Below are 23,792 nucleotides of genomic sequence, written 5' to 3'. Positions count from 1 at the left end.
GCAGAATAGATTTTACATGTGGAAAAGCAGCAGCATAGGCTTTACAGGTGGAAAAGCAGCAGAATAGATTTTACAAATGGAAAAGCAGCAGAAACACGAAAGGAAATGAGAGATAACACCGAATACATTAAGTAGTAACACGGTAAGATTTCTAATTGTAATTTCGATAAATGGCAGTTACAGACGATTAAGTAGCAGCGCGGGTGTGAAATAAGTAGCAGAATGGATGTTTATCACATTTTGCGTGGGAAAGCAGCAGTGGCCTAGTAGGTGAAAATGGGGGATAAAAAGTGAAACGCTCTGTAACAAATTCTGTGAATACGAACTTCGTAGGGAAGTAAGTAATTTCAAGGAACCTCAGCGTTGATGCTCCAAATTGGTGACAAAGAAGTTACAAAAAAGTAGCAGCAGCAACCTTAGCGTTGCATAAGAAGCGTAGATAACATAGACCTGCTTACATGAGAGAGAGAGAGAGAGAGAGAGAGAGAGAGAGAGAGAGAGAGAGAGAGAGAGAGAGAGAGAGAGAGAGAGAGACTTACTAGTAGTTCATCTCCCTGTGAGGACTTTTAGAAGTTGTTGCATGTATTGAAAACAATAATGTTAGAGAGAGAGAGAGAGAGAGAGAGAGAGAGAGAGAGAGAGAGAGAGAGAGAGAGAGAGAGAGAGAGAATATTTTACTAGTAGTTCATCTTGCCTGTGTGGACTTTTAGAAGTTGTTGCCTTTATTGAAAACAATGATGTGTGTGAGAGAGAGAGAGAGAGAGAGAGAGAGAGAGAGAGAGAGAGAGAGAGAGAGAGAGAGAGAGAGAGAGAGAATTTTACTAGTAGTTCATCTCGCCTGTGTGGACTTTTAGAAGTTGTTGCAAACAATGTATGTGAAAACAATGATGATGAGAGAGAGAGAGAGAGAGAGAGAGAGAGAGAGAGAGAGAGAGAGAGAGAGAGAGAGAGAATTTTACTAGTAGTTCATCTCCGCTGTGTGGACTTTTAAAAGTTGTTGCATGTATTGAAAACAATGATGTGAGTGAGAGAGAGAGAGAGAGAGAGAGAGAGAGAGAGAGAGAGAGAGAGAGAGAGAGAGAGAGAGAGAGAATTTTACTAGTAGTTCATCTCCCCTGTGTGGACTTTTAGAAGTTGTTGCATTTATTGAAAACAATGATGTAATAGAGAGAGAGAGAGAGAGAGAGAGAGAGAGAAGACATTCACGGTGTCTTCACAGATCGACCTCTATGTCATTTCCTCCCAACTTAATCCCGTGAATGGAGAGTGAGTGGATGAATAGAAAAGGGGGGGGGGGAATCTACCGTACAGAACCCAGGTCTTTTGTTGCTGCTTCTCATGCACTGACCTTTATTGTTGGGGGTTAGGGTAATGGTGTGGGAGACAGGGAAGGTTAATAAAAAGGATGGGGACAAGGATGTGTCATTCATGCTTGAATGCGCCATTTGTTTTGACAGAATTGTTTTGACATTTTTATGGAAATTGCAAAGGATGAAGGTGAGTGGGTCTCTCGCTCTCTCTCCGTCTCCCTCTCATTGTTTTTATTAGATGCAACAATTGCTGTAAGTCTTCACAGGGGAGGCGAACTGCTAGTAAGATTCTCTCTCTCTCTCATTATTGTTTCAATAAATGCAACAACTGCTGTAAGTCCTCACAGGGGAGGTGAACTATTTGTAAAACATCTCTCTCTCTCTCTCCATCATCATCATCCTAATTAATTTTGGTGACCCTCATGAGGCGAGTTCCACTTTTTAATTGTCAGTTATAAATAGTTTTTAATTTTCTGGAATCACTGGCTAGCTCTTCTGAGTCATGACTGTTTTTATACACAAGTCTCGGTCAAAAATTTTTTTAATTGACCTGTCTTAGATATCTTGGTTTTGCGTGTGTGTGTGTGTGTGTGTGTGTGTAAGGAGTTAACGCGACTCTAAAACTGTTTGGTACTCTCTGTTAGATGCTAATGATTAATGATTCCTTTCTTTTCATGTCATTTCATTTACATTTCCACATTTCTGTTAGCTGCTAATGATTAACGATTCCTTTCTTTTCAGGTCATTTCATTTCCATTTCCACATTTCTGTTAGCCGCTAATGATTAACGATTCCTTTCTTTTCAAGCATTCTGTTAGATGCTAATGATTAACGATTCATTTTCCTTTCTTTCCAAGTGACTCCATTTCCCAATTCTTCCTTTTGCAGACTCCCGTGAAAGTGTACCTCCGTTTCATGCGGCCGGACATCAGTGCCAGACCCTCCCGCCCTCTCTGGCCTCCACCTGCAGCAGCTCATCGTCCTCCTACTGCAGAGATTCCGCTGCAACACCAGACCCAAATCTCTTCTTCGTCAGGATGGAGATCACCGTCAGAAGCCCCGGCGACGGAGTGCCCACGCGGCGGCTCCTAGTCTTGGATGACCGTAAGGCCGACGCAAGCTACTATAGTGCGCTTACTAGAAGGATGCCCGCTTCAGCGTCGGCATCCCGTCGAAGGTCTCCTCCAGAATCCATAAACTCCCATCTTGATGCCTGGGGTATAGATTCTACAATTGTCAGGGGATTATCAAAGGTTTTTTTTTAATTCACTTCCGAGTGTTTGAGAGCAGGTGTTTGTCATACGTTATCGAGTGACACATACTTGGTTTTCTGTTTGTCAAAACGTGGCGATTCTTTGACTTACACGCGTAGATTGATGTAGTCGACTTGTATCAAGTCTCCTTAAAGACAAGTGTACGTGACGTGTGATTGGTTTTTGTGTGTCTATGTGTGTGTTTGTGTGCGGTCTTTTGTACAGAGAGAGAGAGAGAGAGAGAGAGAGAGAGAGAGAGAGAGAGAGAGAGAGAGTGTGTGTGTGTGTGTTTGTGTTTGCTTTATTTTAGAGAGAGAGAGAGAGAGAGAGAGTGTGTGTGTGTGTGCTTGCTTTCTTTGAGAGAGAGAGAGAGAGAGAGAGAGAGAGAGAGAGAGAGAGAGAGAGAGTGGGGGGGGGAGCCAGTCATCTCTGCAACTTTCCATGAGATAACGGTAATTTTTAAAAGGAATTTTAGTGAAAGCAGTTGAAGCAAATTTTACGTGATTTGATTGCCGATGTCATATTAAATATAAGCTGTAAAATAAAAGGCCACTAACCGCAAGGACTATTATATATCAGACACGAATTATAATTTATCAATGCACTCAAAAATTGAACTTAAGAGAACAATTATAATCGTACCACTTAATCCATATACAATTAGTTCCAGTATTAAGATATGAACGAGTTTATTTTTCATTTCTCGAGTAACTTTCTCATCAGACTGAAACGATGACCTGATCTCATTTCTCTTTCGACAGTCACAATACAAATCTCTGCTGGTGTCTTACCGCACGACGTCGGAGGAACTGGTTCAACTGCTGTTAAACTGCTATAACAGCAAGGAGAGTCCCAGGCACTACGCTGTCCACGAGGTGGTCAAGTGCCCCTACAGTGACCGCCCCCTGAGGCACGACGATTACCCCCTCCTCCTTCAGAGCGAGTGGCCTCGTAACGCCAGGCAGAATTACTCCTTCGTTCTTCGACGAAACGCCAACTATGCCCTCAGCCTCAAATCTAGGGTGAGTTAGTCTGTACTTTTTGTTCTTGACTGACAGGACCCCTAACCCACTTTCGTCAACAAGGTATTGTGCCCATAGGAATTGGAGCATACAATTGGAACATGCAATTTAGGCCAAAGGCCAAGCGCTGGGATCTATGAGGCCATTCAGTGCTGAAATCAATGTTGAAACAATTGTTAGGAGAGGGTGGAAAGTAAGATAAAGTGAATATGAACGGGCGTACAGTAAAAGGAATGAACGGGGTTGCAGCTAGGGGCCGAAGGGACGTTGCAAAGAACGTTAAGTAGTGCCTACAGTGCACGGCACGAGGTGCACTGACAGCGCTAACCCCCCAGTGGCACGGCGCGAGGTTCACTGACAGAGCTACCGCTCAATGGGGCATTGATCGTCTTCTGAATATTGTTCCCCAGTGATGATCATGCTAACCCCATTACCTATGTAGACGTTATGTCATTAACTTTTTACAAGTCTTTATGAAGAATGAGAAAAAATAAAAGTAGTTTTATTGCCAATTGTCAAGAATAATTGTTTGCACGGTGTAAGCAAAGTGATTTTGAAATTTTCTCTTGCAGAGTATAATTGCAACAGTCTTGGTATTTGGAAATGATGAAGTACATAAGTAACATCAGATTGTAGGCTATTTTTGCATGAATCACATATTTAGCGCCATTTCCCATTCATTTATTCCTGAGCTCTTTGGATTCAGGTTCTCATAAAATACCGAAAACTAAGAACTAGTGATTCCCAAATAATTTTGTAACTTTTTTATCGATTTGCTAAACTTTAAATAGTTGCTTATGCAAGATTTGGCAAAAAGATTTCCAAGTGATATTCATTCATTAATTTCTTATGCGCTGGTACAGAATTGTGCATTCACTAACTGTATTTTCCTTAACGTTTTCATTATCAAAGAATGAATGAGTGTAAAGATACAGCAAAATTTTGAAGAAAGTAGTTTGAATGGTATAAAATCATTTTCCTTTTCTCGTGTAAAGATGCTACAGCAAAACTTTAAAGAAACTAGTTTGAATGGTATAAAATAATTTTTTTCTCGTGTAAAGATACAGCATCGTTCAAAAGAAACTGGTTTGAATGGTATAAAATAATTTTTTTCTCGTGTAAAGATACAGCATCGTTCAAAAGAAACTGGTTTGAATGGTATAAAATAATTTTTTTCTCGTGTAAAGATACAGCATCGTTCAAAAGAAACTGGTTTTAATGGTATAAAATAATTTTTCTTTTCTCGTGTAAAGAGACAGTTGTTAAAAAAGAAACTTGTTGGAATGGTATAAAATCATTCTTCTTTTCTCGTATAAAAGTTACTACAGCAAAGTTTAAAAGAAACTGGTTTCAATGGTATTAAACCCTTTTCCTTTTCCCAACAGATTTCATGGCGTCGCAGTTTAGACCACTCAAGCACAGACACAGAATCAGAGCACGAAGACAACATCGGAGGGAAGCGTAAATCCAGAGCCCCTTCACTGCCCGTAACTCACACCACCTCCTTCAAAACCTCCTCCGCCGGTAACCTCCTCAATGACTGCATAGCAGGTCCCCCACCATCCAGAGCCTCCAACGTCTCCTCCACCTCGTCTCTGTCCCCATCCATGTCCAGAGTCTCTTGCGATTCTGGGTTCTCCTCTCCGTCATCTTCGTCGCGTTCTTCGACAGCATCCACCGGCTCGCCATCTCCGCCGGCGTCGCCGTCGCTCTCGACGAATTCGAAAGCCAGGGCCGAGGCGCGATTTGCGAAAACTTCTGCTGCTGCTGCTACAACTACTACACCAGTCAGTGCCTCTTTGAAGTCCTCTTCTTCAAGCAGGGCATCGTTACATTCTCACCACCAGCCAGTAACTGTCACGGTCAATAATCAAGTGACGGTGTCTTCTAGCTCACAGCCTGATGATGCTCATCGTATCCCAAGTGCCATCACCTTCCCGAAAGAACCGGAGGGCCAACAAGAAACAGCCTCGTCGACGTCACCGCCTTCCTCGTCTTGTATACTGTGATCCTCTCTCACCCATGCGTGCCTTTTATCTCCTGCCCACACCGCTGTCTGTGTTGTCGTCTTCTGTCGTTGCCACGCTGTCGCCGGCATCCTCCTCCCCCGTCGTCTCGGGTACTGTAGCGTCGTCAGCGTCGACTTCCTCGTCAGTAGCGTCGTCGCCGTCACTGTCGAGCGCTCGTGCCAAGACCAAATCAAGGCTTTCGTCAGCGTCGTCTCGAGTCTCACTTCGTACATATCCCATTCACACGACGTATTTCTACACCTCTGACCCCCCTTCTTCACTGTACGTCCCTCTCGAAGGAACTCTCATTCCTCCTACGTCGGCGCCCCCGTCACCATCCTCCCCATCGCAGGGTAGGAAGTGCCCTTTGCCTCCATCCCCCTCCGCACCCACGTCCCCCTGCAAAAATCTCCAGTCCCCGCCTGCTTTGCAAAGCACCATCATAACTATCCCATCCAGTGGGCCCTCTGTGGTTTCCTCCAACACGCTCTCTGCCACTCTGCCGCTAGGATGCATGTGACTGTCCACGCTCTCCAGTGCACAGAGAACGCTGACAATTCGGTGCCCAAATTACGACAATTGTTTCTACATATAATTTCACGGCTTCTGGTGATGACTGTGTCGAATTAGGCTTGAATGAGGTAAGTGACTGCAAACTAGTTCTTTTGGTTTTCTTAGCAATAAATATGGGATCTGTAAGGAAAGAAATGGTGCATTATTTTGAGTAAGACTGAATTAATTTTATGCACACAGGCTAAACACAGTTAAATTCTTTTTTGATAGGTCTTACAGTCTGTATATGTAATGCACACTTGTCAGAATACTCATATATAACTATATTTAGCATAAAGATGAGTTTGAATATTATAATCATTATTATTCTTATAAAGTATTTTAAAATACTTGAATACTGTAGACAGTAACAAACCTTACCTTAGCTGACCGTAGGGAACATTGCAATGCAATAATGCTAACTGGTATCATAGTACACAGGGAACATTGCAATGCAATAATGCTAACTGGTATTATAGGTGTACTGTGTGTGTAATTGTAGTTTTAGGTAGGATCAAACCGAATTAATATTAAGGGCTTGATTTCATGCCATAACTAGTGCACAAGCAGCTATATATTAGCTTCCAGGGAGTAACTGGTTAGATCCAAATTTGCTGTGGTTTTATACCTCGCCAAATAGTTTTGCTTATTCTTTACTTATTGCAGTAATTATTTTTCCACTTTGTTCTCAGACACAATGGCATATTTGGGTTATCTGCATTTATCTAGGGACAAGCACATATATTGGATCTAAGTCAACCATGACGATTCAATGAGTATTTGTAGCAGGTCCAAGACACCTTTTGTTTTCTAGGTCAGAAAGACCACTCATTTTACAGTCCAGAAGATACACCTTTCATTTTCTAGGTCAGCAAGATGTTGTACTCATTTTTCCCTAAGTGTAAGATGATCTTTTCTCATTTTCCTAGGTCAGCAAGATGACCTTTTCATTTTTCATAGGTCAGCAAGGTGACCTTTTCATTTATTCTAGGTCACAAGACGACCTTTTCATTTTTTCAACCCTCTCTTCTTCTGTCCCTTGTATCGAGATTCCACTGTACTGCCAGTACAAATTGACCCCTTTAGGCCATGGGTTCTAAAGACAGGCTTCTGACCAAGAGCATCACTCTCATGCCGTGGGACAAAAATTAAAAGCTTAATTGCCATCTTGCTCAACACGCATTCAGATTACAATACGGTAGTATGTTTTTCCTCTAGTGTTGGCTGTAACTTTGATGATTTTCTGTTTTAGAGATCTAACTAGTTTACTACCGTCTTTTCAAGACCAACAACCCCGTAGCGGAGTAGTACCGTCAGTGCACCTCATGTGCTGCACAGTAGGCATTATTTAAGATTCTTTGCAGCGTGCCTTCGGCCCATAGCTGCAACCCCTTTCGTTCCTTTTACTGTACCTCCTTTCATTTTCTCTTTCTTCCATCTCACTCTCCACCCTCTCCTAACAACTGATTCTGGGTACAATTTAGAGTTTTCCTCCTGTTACACCTCAAACCTTTACATATCAGTTCCATTTCAGCGCTGGACCAGCCTCTTTGAGTCCCAACGCTTGTATAGCTAATTATATTAATTCAATTTCAAAAGGGCCCAATGATTATACCTTTTCTATTATTAAAAATCTATGTGAAAAAGCCTTTCCTTCAGTCGCTGCTTGGACCATCTGGTACACTTTTAAGTTCACTTTTCAAAGCCCTCTCAGTCACACTCATTTGGATTGTTTTCATGCTACAGTGTTGTATGATTTTTTCATACCTGTGGTCATAATTTGTTCCTAGAATCTTTTCAGAGGATTATGTTCCTTCGGTAAGAGTATTAGCTTACTAGCAGCCTCTACTTGCCAGCAATGATTATAAACTTGTGGGTGTTCAGGAATGAATCTATCATAGTAACACCAGTCACATCATCTCGTCTCGAGTACTACCTGTTGCCCAGCGCCAAATTTCTCAACTAGATGGTGGAAAACACACAAATTTTAAGATGTCCTTGCTAGGGACCAGTCTGATTCTGGTAAGAATGTCCCAGGGCACTGTATCCTACCAAAACCACCTTGAGTAGGATGTTGTGCCTCAGGAACTTTTAGTGAATTTAGATGAACCGGTCAGAAGTAAGGATATCTTAAAAACCTTGTGTTGTCCACCATCCAGCTGAAAGATTTGACACTGGACAACAGACTGTGTGAGAGTTGAGCTGGTGATGTGATATATGCCAGTTTGACAAAGCCTAAGAGCTGTGTTGTGTTATAAAGGTTCTAAAGTGGTGGAGACTGAGCTTGTCAGTGACATTTAGTTTATCAGGTCGCCACAGGACTTTTACAGGCTTGTGTTGTCACTTTATTCACTATAAGTTCATAAGCTGACAAAAGTTTATCAGTACTAGAAGAGGAAGTGCCAACAAGTAGAGCTGATAAGCAACAGAGGCAAGGTTTTTGAGGAGGATAACCAATATTGGGGTCCTCATGTTGAAGTTTCTGATGTATACAATCTCTCCCTTATCCTCCTACATCAATTAAGTGGGACAGTCTGGGAGAAAACTTCTCGCGAGTTTAGTGGACTGACTTCTCAACCACCCTTTAGTGGACTGACTTCTCAACCACCCTTTAAGCAATAGTGGACTGACTTCTCAACCACCCTTTAAGCGAGAGTGCTGAAGGTAGGAAGGATGATGAACACATACGTTAGGTAGATAACAGATGGTCCAATTGGTTACAGCTCATTGCCATAACCTGTAATAAAACTTTTAAGACCTAAACTATGTTTTAGGACCACAGATTAAAGCAAGTGAAAACAACTTAAGCAAAAAAGTCTTTAGGTCACAAAGTATGCGGGATTAATTATTTTAATTGCCGGGTCCTTTGTAGCTCTTATGCAGGTATTGTTGAAGGAATGAGGTTGCTACTTCTTAGTTATGAAACTTTATTGTCGGTTTGAAGATTTTACACATATGTGATCAAAATAAAGATTATAGACACACTTCTTTTGCAGGTCCATTTGTCTCGACGAATCACCACAGATGATCTTGAAGTCGAAGTCTACCTCAGACTATTGCCTCGCTTGCTGTTCATGAGGAATTCACAGCCTCACACAGCAAGAGGGAAAACCAACTTCCTGCATCTTAGAAAAAGAAAAGAGGAGAGTATAGTGACGAACTTCAGTTATGTTACTCATATTTAAGTGTCCTTAAGATTGAAAAAACTGGCAAAACTTCGTGCAAGGAAGCAGCAAGAGAAAAAAAATGTATACATTTGTCTGGTGGGCATTGCAAAGACGTCGTCGATATCGGACAGTATTCCACTACTTTAATGAGAGACCTCATATATATATAAATCGTTAATTAAGGCATATTTGAACAATTAATATCAAAGACATGATCTTGGTCTGTTGCTTAATTTAATTTACTTTATTACTCAGTCTTCCGACTGAAGTTAATTCTGATCGTACTGTCATATGTAATTTTTGTGGTTTCTAATCGTCCTAGTCATAAAATCTAAAGTTGTTACAATGTTAATGAGAACTGCAAGATGTCAAACATTTATACACATTAGTTACTGGAACAAGGCACTGTAACATACGACACTTGAGTGTATTTTGTTGGTATATTACGTAGGTAAGTTATATATAATGATTAAAGACGCCATATGTATATTTACGTATGTAAATTATGATATAATTACTAATTATTTGTTAGATTTGTATAGTCAAAGAACTAAGTCAAATTAAATACTTCTTAAAATTAGTTATTGTAGATGCGTTTGAAAAAGTTTGAGTACAAAATTAATCAGTCAATTTGTTATAATCTGGTTATATATACTGTACTTGGGTACATGTCCTGTAGATTGTTAATTAGTTATGAATGTAAATTTTTACTATCAATGTTTACTTTAAATTAAATATACAACGTTGTACATTACTATCCTCTCTACCTCTGTCATCTATTTTATTTCATATAATTCTGGTTCATTATTGTTATTAATTAAATGATGATGACGTTATGGATGGGCATGAATCGTTTGAAGACGGTCATAGTTTTCATGAAAACTGTTCATTCCATTCAGAAAATTGCCAAAGAACTTGTGTGAAAGTATAAATATATATATACAAACTTAGAAGTGTTTGAAGTTTCCCACATTGACAACTTGATATACCAAACATTAAGAAGCGTTGTACGAGCACAATCCCAGGATATTTTTCAGCTAGATGATAAACTTTTCGTTATTCCAATTCTGAGGAGAGACTCGCAGAGACCAGAAGATTACGACAGAACAAAAAACTAGCTTATGTATTTAAAGAAAAAGAAAAAACCTATTATGTATTTTAAAGACTGGTGAAAAAACGAATCAAACAAAAACAGAAACCTATAACAAGACAAACCAAAAGAAACCTATTATGTTTTAAAGACTGGTGATTTTATTTAACCAAACTTTACAAAACTACAAACTCTGTGATTTTATTCACCAAATCCTTACAAACCAAAATAGAAGAAAACCTATTATGTAAACTTTACAAACCAAAATAGAAGAAAACCTATTATGTAAACTTTACAAACCAAAATAGAAGAAAACCTATTATGTAAACTTTACAAACCAAAATAGAAGAAAACCTATTATGTAAACTTTACAAACCACAAAATAGAAGAAAAACCTATTATGTAAACTTTACAAACCAAAAATAGAAGAAAACCTATTATGTAAACTTTACAAACCAAAAATAGAAGAAAACCTATTATGTATTCAATAAGACTGGTAAACCAGAATTGAAAACAACAAAAGTTTCTTCGTTTTTTCAATTTTGTTTTTTGTGTATTTGAAAGACTGGTAAAAAAAGACAAACCAAAAGAAAAAAAGCAAACAAACCAAAACTGGTTTCATAGGTGAATTCTTGTAATTTCTGGTAAAAAAAGACAAACCAAAAGAAAAAAAGCAAACAAACCAAAACTGGTTTCATAGGTGAATTCTTGTAATTTCTGGTAAAAAAAGACTTTTCCTTTTTATAAACCAAAAGGAAAAAAGCAAACGACAAACCAAAAGAAAAAAAACGCAAACAAACCAAAACTGACATGGAACCAAATCTGGTTTTATAGGTGAATTCTTGTTATGGAACCAAATCTGGTTTTATAGGTGAATTCTTGTTATGGAACCAAATCTGGTTTTATAGGTGAATTCTTGTAATTTCACCACATTCTTTAAATTCATCAGAGTTAAAAGTTTTTAAACTGATGAATTTATGGTGAGTCAACAACGAAACTAAAACTGATACTGATGAATTATAAATAACAATAAACCAAAACTGAAGACACAACATAAGCCAAAACTAAGAAAGCAATAATAAACTCTACATAAACCACCCTGATAACAACAAAACCAAACTGGTGTTACCGAAACTTAAAAAGTTATAAACACAAACAACAAAACCAAAACTGATAAAGTAATAAACGCAATTAACTTTGACGCCAAAACTCATGTTAAGTAATACACACAACCAAAATACTGGTTTATGTCTTGTACACAAAAAATCAAACTGATGAACTAATGAAGCAATAAACACATTTAAAATATTAAAAGCAAAACTTATGAAGATTAAAAAACAAAAAACTGATGAGAGCTCATGTAGCAATAAGCCACAAAACAAAACCGATAAAAATGATGAAGTTATAAATAAACCTCTGATATAGCCACAAAACAAAACCGATAAGAAATGATGAAGTTATAAAATAAAACCTCTGATATAGCCACAAAACAAAACCGATAAGAAATGATGAAGTTATAAAATAAAACCTCTGATATAGCCACAAAACAAAACCGATAAGAAATGATGAAGTTATAAAATAAAACCTCTGATATAGCCACAAAACAAACCGATAAGAAATGATGAAGTTATAAAATAAAACCTCTGATATAGCCTACAAAACAAAACCGGATAAGAAATGATGAAGTTATAAAATAAAACCTCTGATATAGCCAAAACAAAACCGATAAGAAATGATGAAGTTATAAAATAAAACCTCTGATATAGCTGATGAAAGTAATAAAGCAACGAAACATAAAAAAAAAATTAAAACCAAACTTAGAAGCTTAGCCAACCAAACTGATGGAGTAAACAAAAACTCTTGGGTGGATAACGACAGGACAGATAATAAATAAAAACTTAATCATGTTCAAAACGCAAAAGGAAAAATAGCTAATACTGAAAATAAAACCTGACAAGGAAATTTTTGTGGTGGACAAGTACAGAAAGAGGATTTCCTCATTCCAGCTTTCTAAGAATGATCATAAAACATCTCGTTCCAGTGGAGTCGTGCTGATGTTTGGGAGATAAAACAAGCTAATATTTTATTCAATACGATGCAGTACCATGAATCCCAATGTCTAGGGGAAATAGTTGTTTTCTTGTTTTTATTAATTCGCGATGTGTGTGTATTAAACAAGTTACACACAGTGCTCCCCTTTTTTGGGGGTAGTGCCTCCTGTAGGCATTACTTAAGGTTTTTTAGCAGCGTCCCTTCGGCCCCTAGCTGCAACCCCTTTCAGTCCTTTTACTGTACCTCCATTCATATTCTTTCTTCCATCTTGCTTTCCACCCTCTTCTAACAATTGCTTCATAGTGCAACTGCGAGGTTTTCCTCCAGTTACGCCTTTCAAACCTTTTACTGTCAATTTTCCTTTCAGCGCTGAATGACCTCACAGGTCCCAGCGCTTGTCCTTCGGCCTAAATTGTATATTCTATTCAAACAGTACTTCAATAATCAGAAGAATTATACGCGATCTGTCAAGTTCTACGGCATGTGGCGTATGCTTTCAAGATTATCTTTTATTGAAGCACATGCAATGTACGATTCCTTAAAATGGCCTGACATGAAATTATGAATCAAATAACCTAATAGTATTACTATCCCGCCTGATTATTATTATTATTATTATTATTATTATTATTATTATTATTATTATTATTATTATTATTATTATTATTATTATTATTATTATTCAATAGATGAAACCTATTCATATGGAACAAGCCCACCAAAGGGGCCACTGACCTGAAATTCAAGCTTCCAAAGAATATGGTGTTTCTTAGGAAGAAGTAAGAGGAAGTAAAGGGAAATACAAAAAGAAGAGATCCCACTTATTAGAAAAGGAAAAAAAATCAATAAACAGATAAAAATGTATTAAAATGCAAGCATAATAGTATTAGGGCAGTACTGCATTGCATTTTCGCTTAACTTCTCAACATTTTGGGGTTCTAGCCTTCATGATAAGCAACTAAATCCGTTAAGGAACGAAGACTTTATATTATATCTAACTGGATTATTTTCTAGATAACTAACAGAAACAGAAATTCCACGTAGTTCCTAACTTAAGCTAACCAGCACTCTATTTAAGAGATATGTCCGAAAATGAACCGCATCTAAAATGGAAGCACAGGGATAAAAATAATCACAAAGTTGCTGATGAGTACGAAAGCCCGCTAAGTTGAAGTCCATTATCTCAAGGCGTTACTGTAATCTTTTCCCAAAGAACAAAACTGCCAATTCTCGACAACTTTCTTTGTACGAGAAGCTGAAAGAATTTTCTTATGAATGGAGCTATTGATCACGGACTCAGCTCGTTCAGTGGTAAGGGACCAACGGTCGAGTGATGATGATATTCTCCAGGATTTTTGGTCATTTCCTGAGAAAGAGATGAACGTGCCAACATTAGGATTCCTCAAATCATCTGCGATAAAACTATCGGAAAATTTAGTGAAAGCATTTCTCTTACATTCCTATTAATATATTCCCTTTTCCATTATTATTATTATTATTATTATTATTTGCTATTATTATTATTATTATTATTATTATTATTATTATTATCTCACTTTCCAAGTTACCCACAAGGCGACAGCTAGTACCTCCACAATTTGCAATCATCACAGCTAGTGCTCAAGGTACTTATGCATATATGTAAATGAGCTTTTGAAAAACACAAATTACAAAATAAAATATTGATAATTTCCATCAAAAATTCAATTAAGTCATCTAAAGTTTACGACAACTTCCAAAACTACGTTAAAAAAATATATGAATACCTAAACAGTAACTGATATGCAGACACAAGAGAGAGAGAGATTTAGATTTACTACAGCATGCATCGTACACGTGTGTCATCTCTGAAACGTGGTTCAAGTCCAACCCAAAGCCTCGTCGAGGAGGGATCCAAAGTCACCCGACACCGTGCATCGCTGCTCTGGACCTCCCCGGACAGAAAGCAAGCATGTAAGAGAGAGAGAGAGAGAGAGAGAGAGAGAGAGAGAGAGAGAGAGAGAGAGTTGAAGTGCTAGATAGAGAAAATGATTTCCTGATTCTAAGAGAGAGAGAAGAGAGAGAGAGAGAGAAAGAGATTCTAAGAGAGAGAGAGAGAGAGAGAGAGAGAGAGAGAGAGAGGGAGAGAGTTGAAGTGCTAGATAGAGAAATGATTTCTTGATTCTAGAGAGAGAGAGAGAGAGAGAGAGAGAGAGAGAGAGAGAGAGAGAGTTGAAGTGCTAGATAGAGAAATGATTTCCTGATTCTAAGAGAGAGAGAGAGAGAGAGAGAGAGAGAGAGAGAGAGAGAGAGAGAGAGAGAGTTGAAGTGCTAGATAGAGAAATGATTTCTTGATTCTAAGAGAGAGAGAGAGAGAGAGAGAGAGAGAGAGAGAGAGAGAGAGTTGAAATGCTAGATAGAGAAATGATTTCTTGATTGAGAGAGAGAGAGAGAGAGAGAGAGAGAGAGAGAGAGAGAGAGAGAGAGAGAGAGAGAGTCGAAAGACTAGACAGAGAAAATCTCTTGATTTTAGAGAGAGAGAGAGAGAGAGAGAGAGAGAGAGACTGCGTTAATTATTGAAATGCTAAACTTGCGCCAAGCAAAAGACTGCTGATGTAGACATCACGCGAGAAAGTATTTACAAAAATTATCTTTAGCTCAAAGTCTTCAAATTTACTGTTACAGGTGTTCAGCTTTTTTTATAACAGAGTCGCAGAAACCAATTAAGTCTTCATTATACTTAACTCTGCCATGACATCGTAACTAAAGCATTTCAAGGTTGCATTCAATTAGATGCCATCTTGTAAGCGATTAATCAGTGTTAACAATAATAAACAAGTAAAAAATGCGCCGAAGAACGAAGGTTCTTCGGCAAATTGAGTTTTCTGTACAGCCACTACAACGTATAATCAAGGCCACCGAAAGTATACCTATCTTTCGGTGGTCTCGGTATAATGCTGTATGAACCGCGCCCCATGAAACTTTAACCACAGCCCGGTGGTGGCCTTTCCTACATCGTTGCCAGAAGCACGATTATGCCTAATTTTAACCTTACATCAAATAAAAACTACTGAGGCTAGAGGGCTGCAATTTGGTATGTTTGATGATTGGAGGGTAGATGATCAACGTACGAATTTGCAACCCTCTAGCCTCAGTAGTTTTTAAGACCTGAGGGAGGCCAGAATAAAGTGCAGACGGGCAGACAAAGCCGGTACACTAGTTTTCTTTTACAGAAAACTAATAAATGAAAAGGATTCAGTAAAATAAAACCATCAAAATAAACCATTTCAAGGTTGGATTTCGAACAGACTGCAGCATTCAACTCCATGAAATAAGGGATGATATTCATGTGATAATAGGGAATATGGGATTACTTAAGCCTCGCTCAAAAATGATGACTGAAAAGTAACACTCATCGTGATAATAGGGAATATGGGACTATACAAACTAAAACAGCCACCACAACACATTACAAAAACATAGCAAACATCTCCCGTCTCGAACTCCTCCTTCATCCACATGAAAACAGGGGAAGCGATGTCAGGCAGGGCAGCCGATTGAGTCCACAGGTCTGCCCCAAAAACAATAAACACACAAACAAATAAAATATACAAGCTATCTCAATACAAGAAACGTCAACGCCTCCATGGCACTCGGCACGGCAGGCGAATGACGCACCAGAAGAGGAGCGGAATGCGTCATCGAGACAAAATCGAGTCGAATATAATAAACAAGGTGTCAACTGAAGAGGAGACTCGTCATCCCCGACCCGCCTCCCACCCACCCGCCTGAAGCACACACAAACTCCGTGCCCTTTATCAACATTGCGGCCCTGGATTATTTCAAAGCGACTTCAAACGCTTTCATCCCCGGGGACAAAAGCAGCAACAGCAGGAGGAGGAGGAGGAGGAGGAGGAGGGAGGTCAGAGGTCGAGAACTCCGAGTGGGCAATGAATCATCGATGATTCCCAATAAAGGAATCCGCTGACGGTGATGAATTAAATAAATGCTCCGGGGGATTTTAACACTGACGCGGTAATGCTGCTGCAGCGGGGATGCGCTCTCGCAATTGTATTGCATTGGCAGGCATGGCTATCGGAAGAGTCAGTGCTTTACTGCGGGTTAAGTTCAACCGCGTGGGATTGGTAATATGGCTGCTGTTAAGCAATGTTTGGTTAACGCTTATATCCTGAAATATTTTCTAGACCTATAGCTGGCTAATTCAGAGACTATCTGGTTCTACTCTGCTCGATGCAGCTTACACCACTTGAGAACGAGAGAGAGAGAGAGAGAGAGAGAGAGAGAGAGAGAGAGAGAGAGAGAGAGAGAGAGAGAGAGAGAGAGAGATATTAATTACCCAAGAACTTTCCATCCTTAGACGCGACTGAATTATTAAAGATCCTATTTGTCATGATTCATGGCGTGGACAGTGAACAGAAGCAACGAGACGCTTATGAATAACCACCGACAAATGACACCTAGCTTGACAACCCGATGATCCTTGACCCTTCAAGTTCCTTTTACTAATCGTGGAAGAAACTTATGATTGCAATATTTTTTTATTATATGGAAATAAGAAATGGAAAAGTAATTTTATAAAAACTGTCAGCGGCCCATCTTTGTCAAATTGACTAGACCTCGCTGTCCCCTCCTGTGAAAACTGTCGTTAATGGTTTTGTAAAATGGAGCTGGCCGTAAAATCCCTCACTGCCTTGAAAGGACGATGTAATAAAGGGAAAAACAGTTACTGTACAATTTACGTCGCCAACGGAAAGTGAGCGAACAAGCCGAGTAAGCATCAGATTTCTGTAGACGCCTCCAAAGTCCTCCCACGGGAACAAATGATAACGAACCGCTTGGGGTTGGACACGGTGTTAGTACAGAATGATAAATGTATATAAGTAAGTATATATATACACACACACTATATATACAAATAAAGCAAGGTACTTTGTCGAAGGCAGTGACTTTTGATTTAATTTATCTGAAAAAAACATTGGCAAAGGTGATTAATATGGTAATCATAATTAAGACCCCAAGAGCCAGTCGGAATACTAACATTCTCTCTGTCTCTCTCTCTCCTCCACATACACACAGGCAATCAAGCTTTAAGTGGAAATATTACGGTCATAATAATCACTTGAGAATATATGAAAATCCGAAGGTTTATTTTTCAGCAAATAAAATACTAAGTTGAACTGCTGTAGGAAACATATCCTCAAAAGGGGAACTTCAAGGGGAAAAAATATCAAAGCGTAAAAACATCTAAATGGCAACGTCCCGATAAAGCGAATTCACTCAAAGAAAATGTTTTTGAACGAATCTTAAAAGGGAAAATATGAAAGTTATTGGCAGGGGGCGGTTGTTTTTGTAAAAAGATATAGGCCTATAGGCCTATTTGTTTCTTCTACACTTGTAATCCGTATTACTTTTCTTTATTTGTGTAATAAAACACTATTCCATCCACAAATTTAGGCCTACCTAATAAGACCTCTTCAAAACATTGTTTTTATCACACTTCTTTTCCAGTTATATAATCAAATACAGTTCCATCCACAAATGTAGGCCTACCTCACAAGACTTCTTCCAAACTTCCTCTCCGCCATTATGGTAAATAAATTCTCCACACTCATCATCATAATTTTACTTCATTCCTTTGTTTCTCTGCAACCCCTGCTCCTCAATTTTTAGTCTCTCTCTCTCTCTCTCTCTCTCTCTCTCTCTCTCTCTCTCTCTCTCTCTCCTTTTCTCTCGCGAAAAATTCCTGCACTCGTACCTTTCCCCTTCTACCGGCCATGACCATCCACACATCCAAACAAAGTTCTCATGGTTCTAAAACCATCAAAGCCAGCGATGCGGATACAGACATTTGATCCGCGAGTCGGTCTCTCAGATGCATTAGTCGATAATTTGGGGGGAAAAATGACGCCGAGGAAGCAGGCAATTAAAAAAGTCTCTCCCCATTCGCATATGATCTGATGAGGTACTCATGGAATGGTATTTGGACGGACGCGGACGGACGGACGGACGGATGTACTCTCTCTCTCTCTCTCTCTCTCTCTCTCTCTCTCTCTCTCTCTCTCTCTCTCTCTCTCAAAATGCCATGAAAAGATTCTCTGTAAATCGTTTTCAGTTGAAGCAAGAGTTTGACATGGATAGCAACATTACATCAATATATAATATATATATATATATATATATATATATATATATATATATATATATATATATATAGTATATATGGGAGTACACTTGAGAGAGAGAGAGAGAGAGAGAGAGAGAGAGAGAGAGAGAGAGAGAATCCTTTATATTCTTCAACACAGCAATGACCAGGACCAGGGCTACTGATGAGACAGAAGTCTTACACACGTACGAGCCTACGGTCATGTACGGAATGCACAACATCCCTTGAATTAAAATAACTCACAGTTACGTATTTCACGCACAAATAACCCTATCATCCTGTGGAGGTTGAGAGCCGGGGCAAGGCAGGACTGTTCTACTTCACTCGAGTTGTTTCCTTTCGATTCTCAGCGAGAATAGAGAAGTGATATCTATTGTCAACAGATTCTCACCAATGATGAGGAGAAATAAGGCTTTACGAGAAGAAACACATCAACTGTAAATAAATAGATCTATTGTAAATAAAGCCTAAGAGATACGCCAAGTAAATAACATGCGTCAAGTGTAAATAAGGCTAAGAGAGACCAATGATGCCTAGAGATAGTCAACTGTGTTAAGGCTAAGAGATGCGCCAACTGTGTAAATACAAGAGATACGTCAACTGTGTAAATAAGGGAAAGATACGTCAACGTGTAAATAAGGCCTAAGAGATCAACTGTGTAAATAAAGCCTAGATACGTCAACTGTAAATAAGGCCTAAAGCGTCAACTGTGTAAATACGCCAAGATGCATAACTGTGTAAATAAAGCCTAAGAGATACGTCAACTGTGTAAATAAGGCCTAAGAGATACGTCAACTGTGTAAATAAGGCCTAAGAGATGCGCCAACTGTGTAAATAAAGCCTAAGAGATACGTCAACTGTGTAAATAAGGCCTAAGAGAAGAGATAAGGCCCAAGAGATGCGCCAACTGTGTAAATAAAGCCTAAGATACGTCAACTGTAAATAAGGCCTAAGAGATGTCAACTGTGTAAATAAGGCCTGAGATGTGTAAATAAAGCCTAGAGATACGTCAACTGGGATATGTATCCTAAGAGGACAAAGGCAACTGTGTAAATAAGGCATGGCACTGTGTAAATGCCTAAGAGATGCCAACTGTGTAAATAAAGCCTAAAATGTCAACTGGGTAAGAGAGCAACTGTGTAAAATAAAGGCCCAGGGGAGATACGTCAACTGGGTATGTATCACGGAGCAAGAGGCAACAGCATGGCATGAGACCAAATGATGGGTAAGAAGCCTTAAAAAGAAAGGCAGGAGACAGCAAAGAATATGGCAACACAGTTATCGGTCTATCATACAGTAAGAAAGCATCAAAGAAAAATAGTTTTGGGGACGGGGGTGGGTGTTGTGTCAGATGGGTAGGGGAGCAGAGCTCTACGCCCATCACAGCAACGCTGTGGATACATTTGGCCAACAGCAGTATGTTGAATGACCCGAGATCGCTCTCACTCGCTCGCTCTCTCTCTCTCTCCCTTCGTCAAACTATCCCGTCGACCACAACGGCATCCTGGAGTTGATCAGCTTTCCAGCGCTTCAAGAAGGATTTTCCTGTGTCTGGAATCCTTTCATCTACCACTGGAATGTTACAGCGAGAGGGGAATGAATCCCTAAAGCTCGCGAGGGTTGTGTGGTTAAATTTAATAGCTGTGACCTCCTGCCCCGAATGATAACAAGGATGTTTGCGTGGACCCTTTAAAAAGCGTTTGGTGGAGAGCACGAAGGTGGATTGAAAATCGCCCACAAATGGTTGACAAGTTATTAGCTAAGTAAACATAACCAGAGCTGTCACTATCTCGTGGTGAGCCGAGACCAAATCTCGTAGAGAAAGAGTTACAAATAAATGGTGATAAACTGATAACATTTTAACTGTATTCAATTACAACTGATAACATAATTCTTCCGAGAAATAGCGTTTATAATAACCATTTTACTCTTTGTTAAATTATCCAGAGTTATTCTGCCCAGGCTAACTGAAGACGATTTATTAATACATCATTTGAATAGAATCTTAAGGGTGCTTGACATTTGATTTATAAGTCTTCCAAAAGCCATAAACTGAGTATCCACAGTTGTTAATCGTTAATCTAATATCTATATTATTTTTTTTACTTTCTTAATATACATCCAATTTCGATCAACTGAACTGAGGCAGGCATCAGTGACCTAAACCATGTTATTTTAACAATGATGAAAAAGAAAAGGTTGCAATTAAGAGCAACATATTGACGTAAATAGAAATATAAAAAAGGGCAAAACGAAATTCAACTAAAACGAAATGAACACCATATATAAACAGCAAAATAAATGAAGGCCTACATCGAGAGGACAGCTAGTGAACCTAGACTCAACATTCCTAAGTACTAAATCCTCTGCGGAGTTTGGGTCGACCGTTTGACGATTATGCACCGGTTCCTCACATTACCTATTGTCCCAATCTGAGCAGACGCAAGCAAGCAGTCGTTACACCCTCGTCCGATACATTCCCACGGGCTCTCTCAATCAATTTCACATCCATTTAATCTCGCCAAGCAGAGGTGTTCCCGGTATGCAGTCCGGACTGCTGACGAAAATGGCTTCCCACCGATTTTACACGAACAGTTCTGCCTGCAGGTCGCTACACACCCTCTCAGACTGATATCTGCCTAGGCTTGATACTGAAGCCCATTTTTAAATGCACGGTCGTTGCTTCAATATGAAACCGATCGCGTAAAAGGGCGTTTTCACGTCAGTTATGGCTGTTCGACTTGCCTGCCGAATATCAAACCGAGGCAGAGATCACAGCAGAGGTTTAGCAGCTTACAGACAGTCGTGTAACCCGTCGGGAGGTCATTTTCGTCAGCTGACGCCGGACACACACCGTTGGCACCTCGGCTCTTCGAGAGGAATCTGAAATTCAGTGACAGGATACCTTTGATTATGTATTACACTAGGCTGTAACGACTACTTTGCGTCTTCAAAACACACATACCAAATGACAATAATTCCTATGAAGAACTCTTGTGAAAACTTCCAACAGATCTCAACTCCACGAAGCATTTAGTGCTCAAGAGGGTCTAACCAGGTTTACCAACCTTCTCATCTATGTAGGCTTACTTCCAGTTTGTAATTAATGTATAATGCTTATTTCATTTCAGCGTTTTTTCGTGTTTATTCCTGTTTTGTATTTCAGACTTCTTACGTTTATCTTTATGCATACAAGTCTACTGAACACGTATATATATCAAATCTTTTAGATGTCTTAATGCAAATCTTTTACTTCCTCGACTTAGGTCTAAGGTTGTTCACTGATGCTCTAAATGATATGAAGTTGGATTTACTTAAGAAAATTAAAGCTTTATAGATATTGCAGTAACGATAATAAAATGCTAAATAAGCAGCTTATGAGCTGTGACGTAAGTTATATAAATCAAATGCCAATACATGCTTACAAATTTCATTTAGAAAAGTATATTAATAGATGGTCGACAGTCTGACCGTTCAAGCCTTCAATTCTAAAAAAAATAAAATAAAAATAGAAAATAAAAAATACAATTGACTAATAGTGTGAATTTAGAAGGATATGCCCATCATTTCTAAGTCTAAGGCATAGTTGTGTGGGCATACTGCCCCTTTGGCAGGCAAATCGAACAGCATAACTGACGTCAAAACACCCTTTTACGCGATCGGCTTGAGCCTGAGTTAAGCCTGTTCAGTTGTAACAGGCTTAACTCTTGTGTGAATAAGGCCATTTACCTTTTGGCTTGCACACTTGTAAAATGTAAATATTTATCGGTCATATTCATTGAGAACTAGATATCAAACCGTAGCAAAAAATGTATGTATGTGTATATGTATATGTATATGTATATATATATATATATATATATATATATATATATATATATATATATATATATATATATATATATATATATAAAATATATATATATATATCAGTTCATTACTCTTTGAAATTAAGTCAGAAATAAACAAAAGCATAACTGCAACGGGTGACCAAACAGTTCTAAAATTTAAAGATAAACATCGCCCACTACATTCAGTTTTTCTTTCTTTAAAAGCAAATGTTAATTTACAATGGCCAATTCATCAAATTATCTTAGCTTGGTCGAGTCTTCACCTTCAATCTTTCGATTTTTTTTATTTATTTTTGTTTTACTTTAATGACCGATGCTGACATTGTAGTAGCACAGGCTCTTGGTTTAATTTTGATTTCAAATCGTGAGATACTGTTAAAACGTTCCAGTGTAATTTTGGAAGACTTGAAAACAAAGCAGTCAGTATTTGACAAAATATCAGTGTACCACTCATATCTTAACTTCAGTTATTTACCGGTTAAATGAAGGCCTTGTGGGCTTGGTAACAAATAAATGAATTAATGAAGCTAGTAATTAAATAAACTTATAAATAGATTACATTTTTAACTACCTGAGTAGTTTTGGCTGCAGTTCTAGAAGGTGAAATTAATAAAATTATGGAGTTCCAGGTTTGGTTACTGCGGTTATTTAAAACGTCAGTGTACAGTTTTACCCTTATTAGACATGCATATGTATGAAAATGAACAATGACCTCGAAAAGTAAGCGGATTTAGCCATTTCTATTATTTAAATATCATACTTACTTTTCCTGTGAGAGAGAGAGAGAGAGAGAGAGAGAGAGAGGCTCACTGTAATGACAGTCAGCGTCCTATCCTAGTTCACCCAGCAAGATAAAAACTTTGTATCTCGGCTACAACCCTGAAAACCCTTTTCATTCCTTTTCCTGTATCTCCGTTCATACTCTCTCTCTCTTCCATCTTCCTTTCCGACCTCTCTTCATAACTGATTTCATAGTGCAACTACCAGTTTCCCTGTTACACCTCTCAAACCTTTGTACTACTGTCAATTTCCGTTTCATGGCGCTGATGACCTTACAAAGAAACAAGGCAATGTCAAAGGTTAAATTCCATATATACCTATAAACGAGCACCGAGCATCTCTCAGGGTTACAGTACAGGTGTAGAATAAATAAATATATATATATATATATATATATATATATATATATATATATATATATATATATATATACATATATATATATATATTATGAGCAGGATTTAAAAGGCCAAGCGCTGGGATCTATGAGGTCATCCAGCGCTGAAACGGATATTGACAGTACAAAGGTTTGAGAGGTGTAAC

The 23,792-nt window shown here is 38.6% G+C and overlaps 2 protein-coding genes and 1 pseudogene across 2 annotated transcripts in view; 2 read left to right on the top strand and 1 right to left on the bottom strand.

Moving 5' to 3' along the window:
- Nucleotides 1–10,263, top strand: part of LOC136836309 (uncharacterized) — a 372,161-nt pseudogene extending 361,898 nt beyond the window's left edge.
- Nucleotides 5,608–6,114, top strand: LOC136836244 (uncharacterized). The gene has a single exon (XM_067100250.1). It carries the CDS (start codon nt 5,608–5,610, stop codon nt 6,112–6,114), a length of 507 nt encoding a protein of 168 aa, XP_066956351.1.
- LOC136836308 (leucine-rich PPR motif-containing protein, mitochondrial-like) overlaps nt 9,134–23,792 on the bottom strand; it is a 99,072-nt gene continuing 84,413 nt past the window's right edge. Inside the window, exon 19 of the mRNA XM_067100433.1 lies at nt 9,134–9,271. Within this exon, the coding sequence (XP_066956534.1) occupies nt 9,271 (1 nt within the window). The 3' untranslated portion in view covers nt 9,134–9,270. The remainder of the gene's footprint in view (nt 9,272–23,792) is intronic.

The sequence above is a fragment of the Macrobrachium rosenbergii genome, chromosome 56 (assembly GCF_040412425.1).
Source record: "Macrobrachium rosenbergii isolate ZJJX-2024 chromosome 56, ASM4041242v1, whole genome shotgun sequence".
Lineage (NCBI taxonomy): Eukaryota > Metazoa > Arthropoda > Malacostraca > Decapoda > Palaemonidae > Macrobrachium > Macrobrachium rosenbergii.
The sequence above is the reverse complement of the archived record's forward strand: the minus strand, read 5'-3'. Positions and strand labels throughout refer to the sequence as shown.

What these genes read in the sequence shown, in the direction of transcription:
- LOC136836244 (XM_067100250.1), top strand. Translation starts at nt 5,608, where the DNA reads ATGCGTGCCTTTTATCTCCTGCCCACACCGCTGTCTGTGTTGTCGTCT.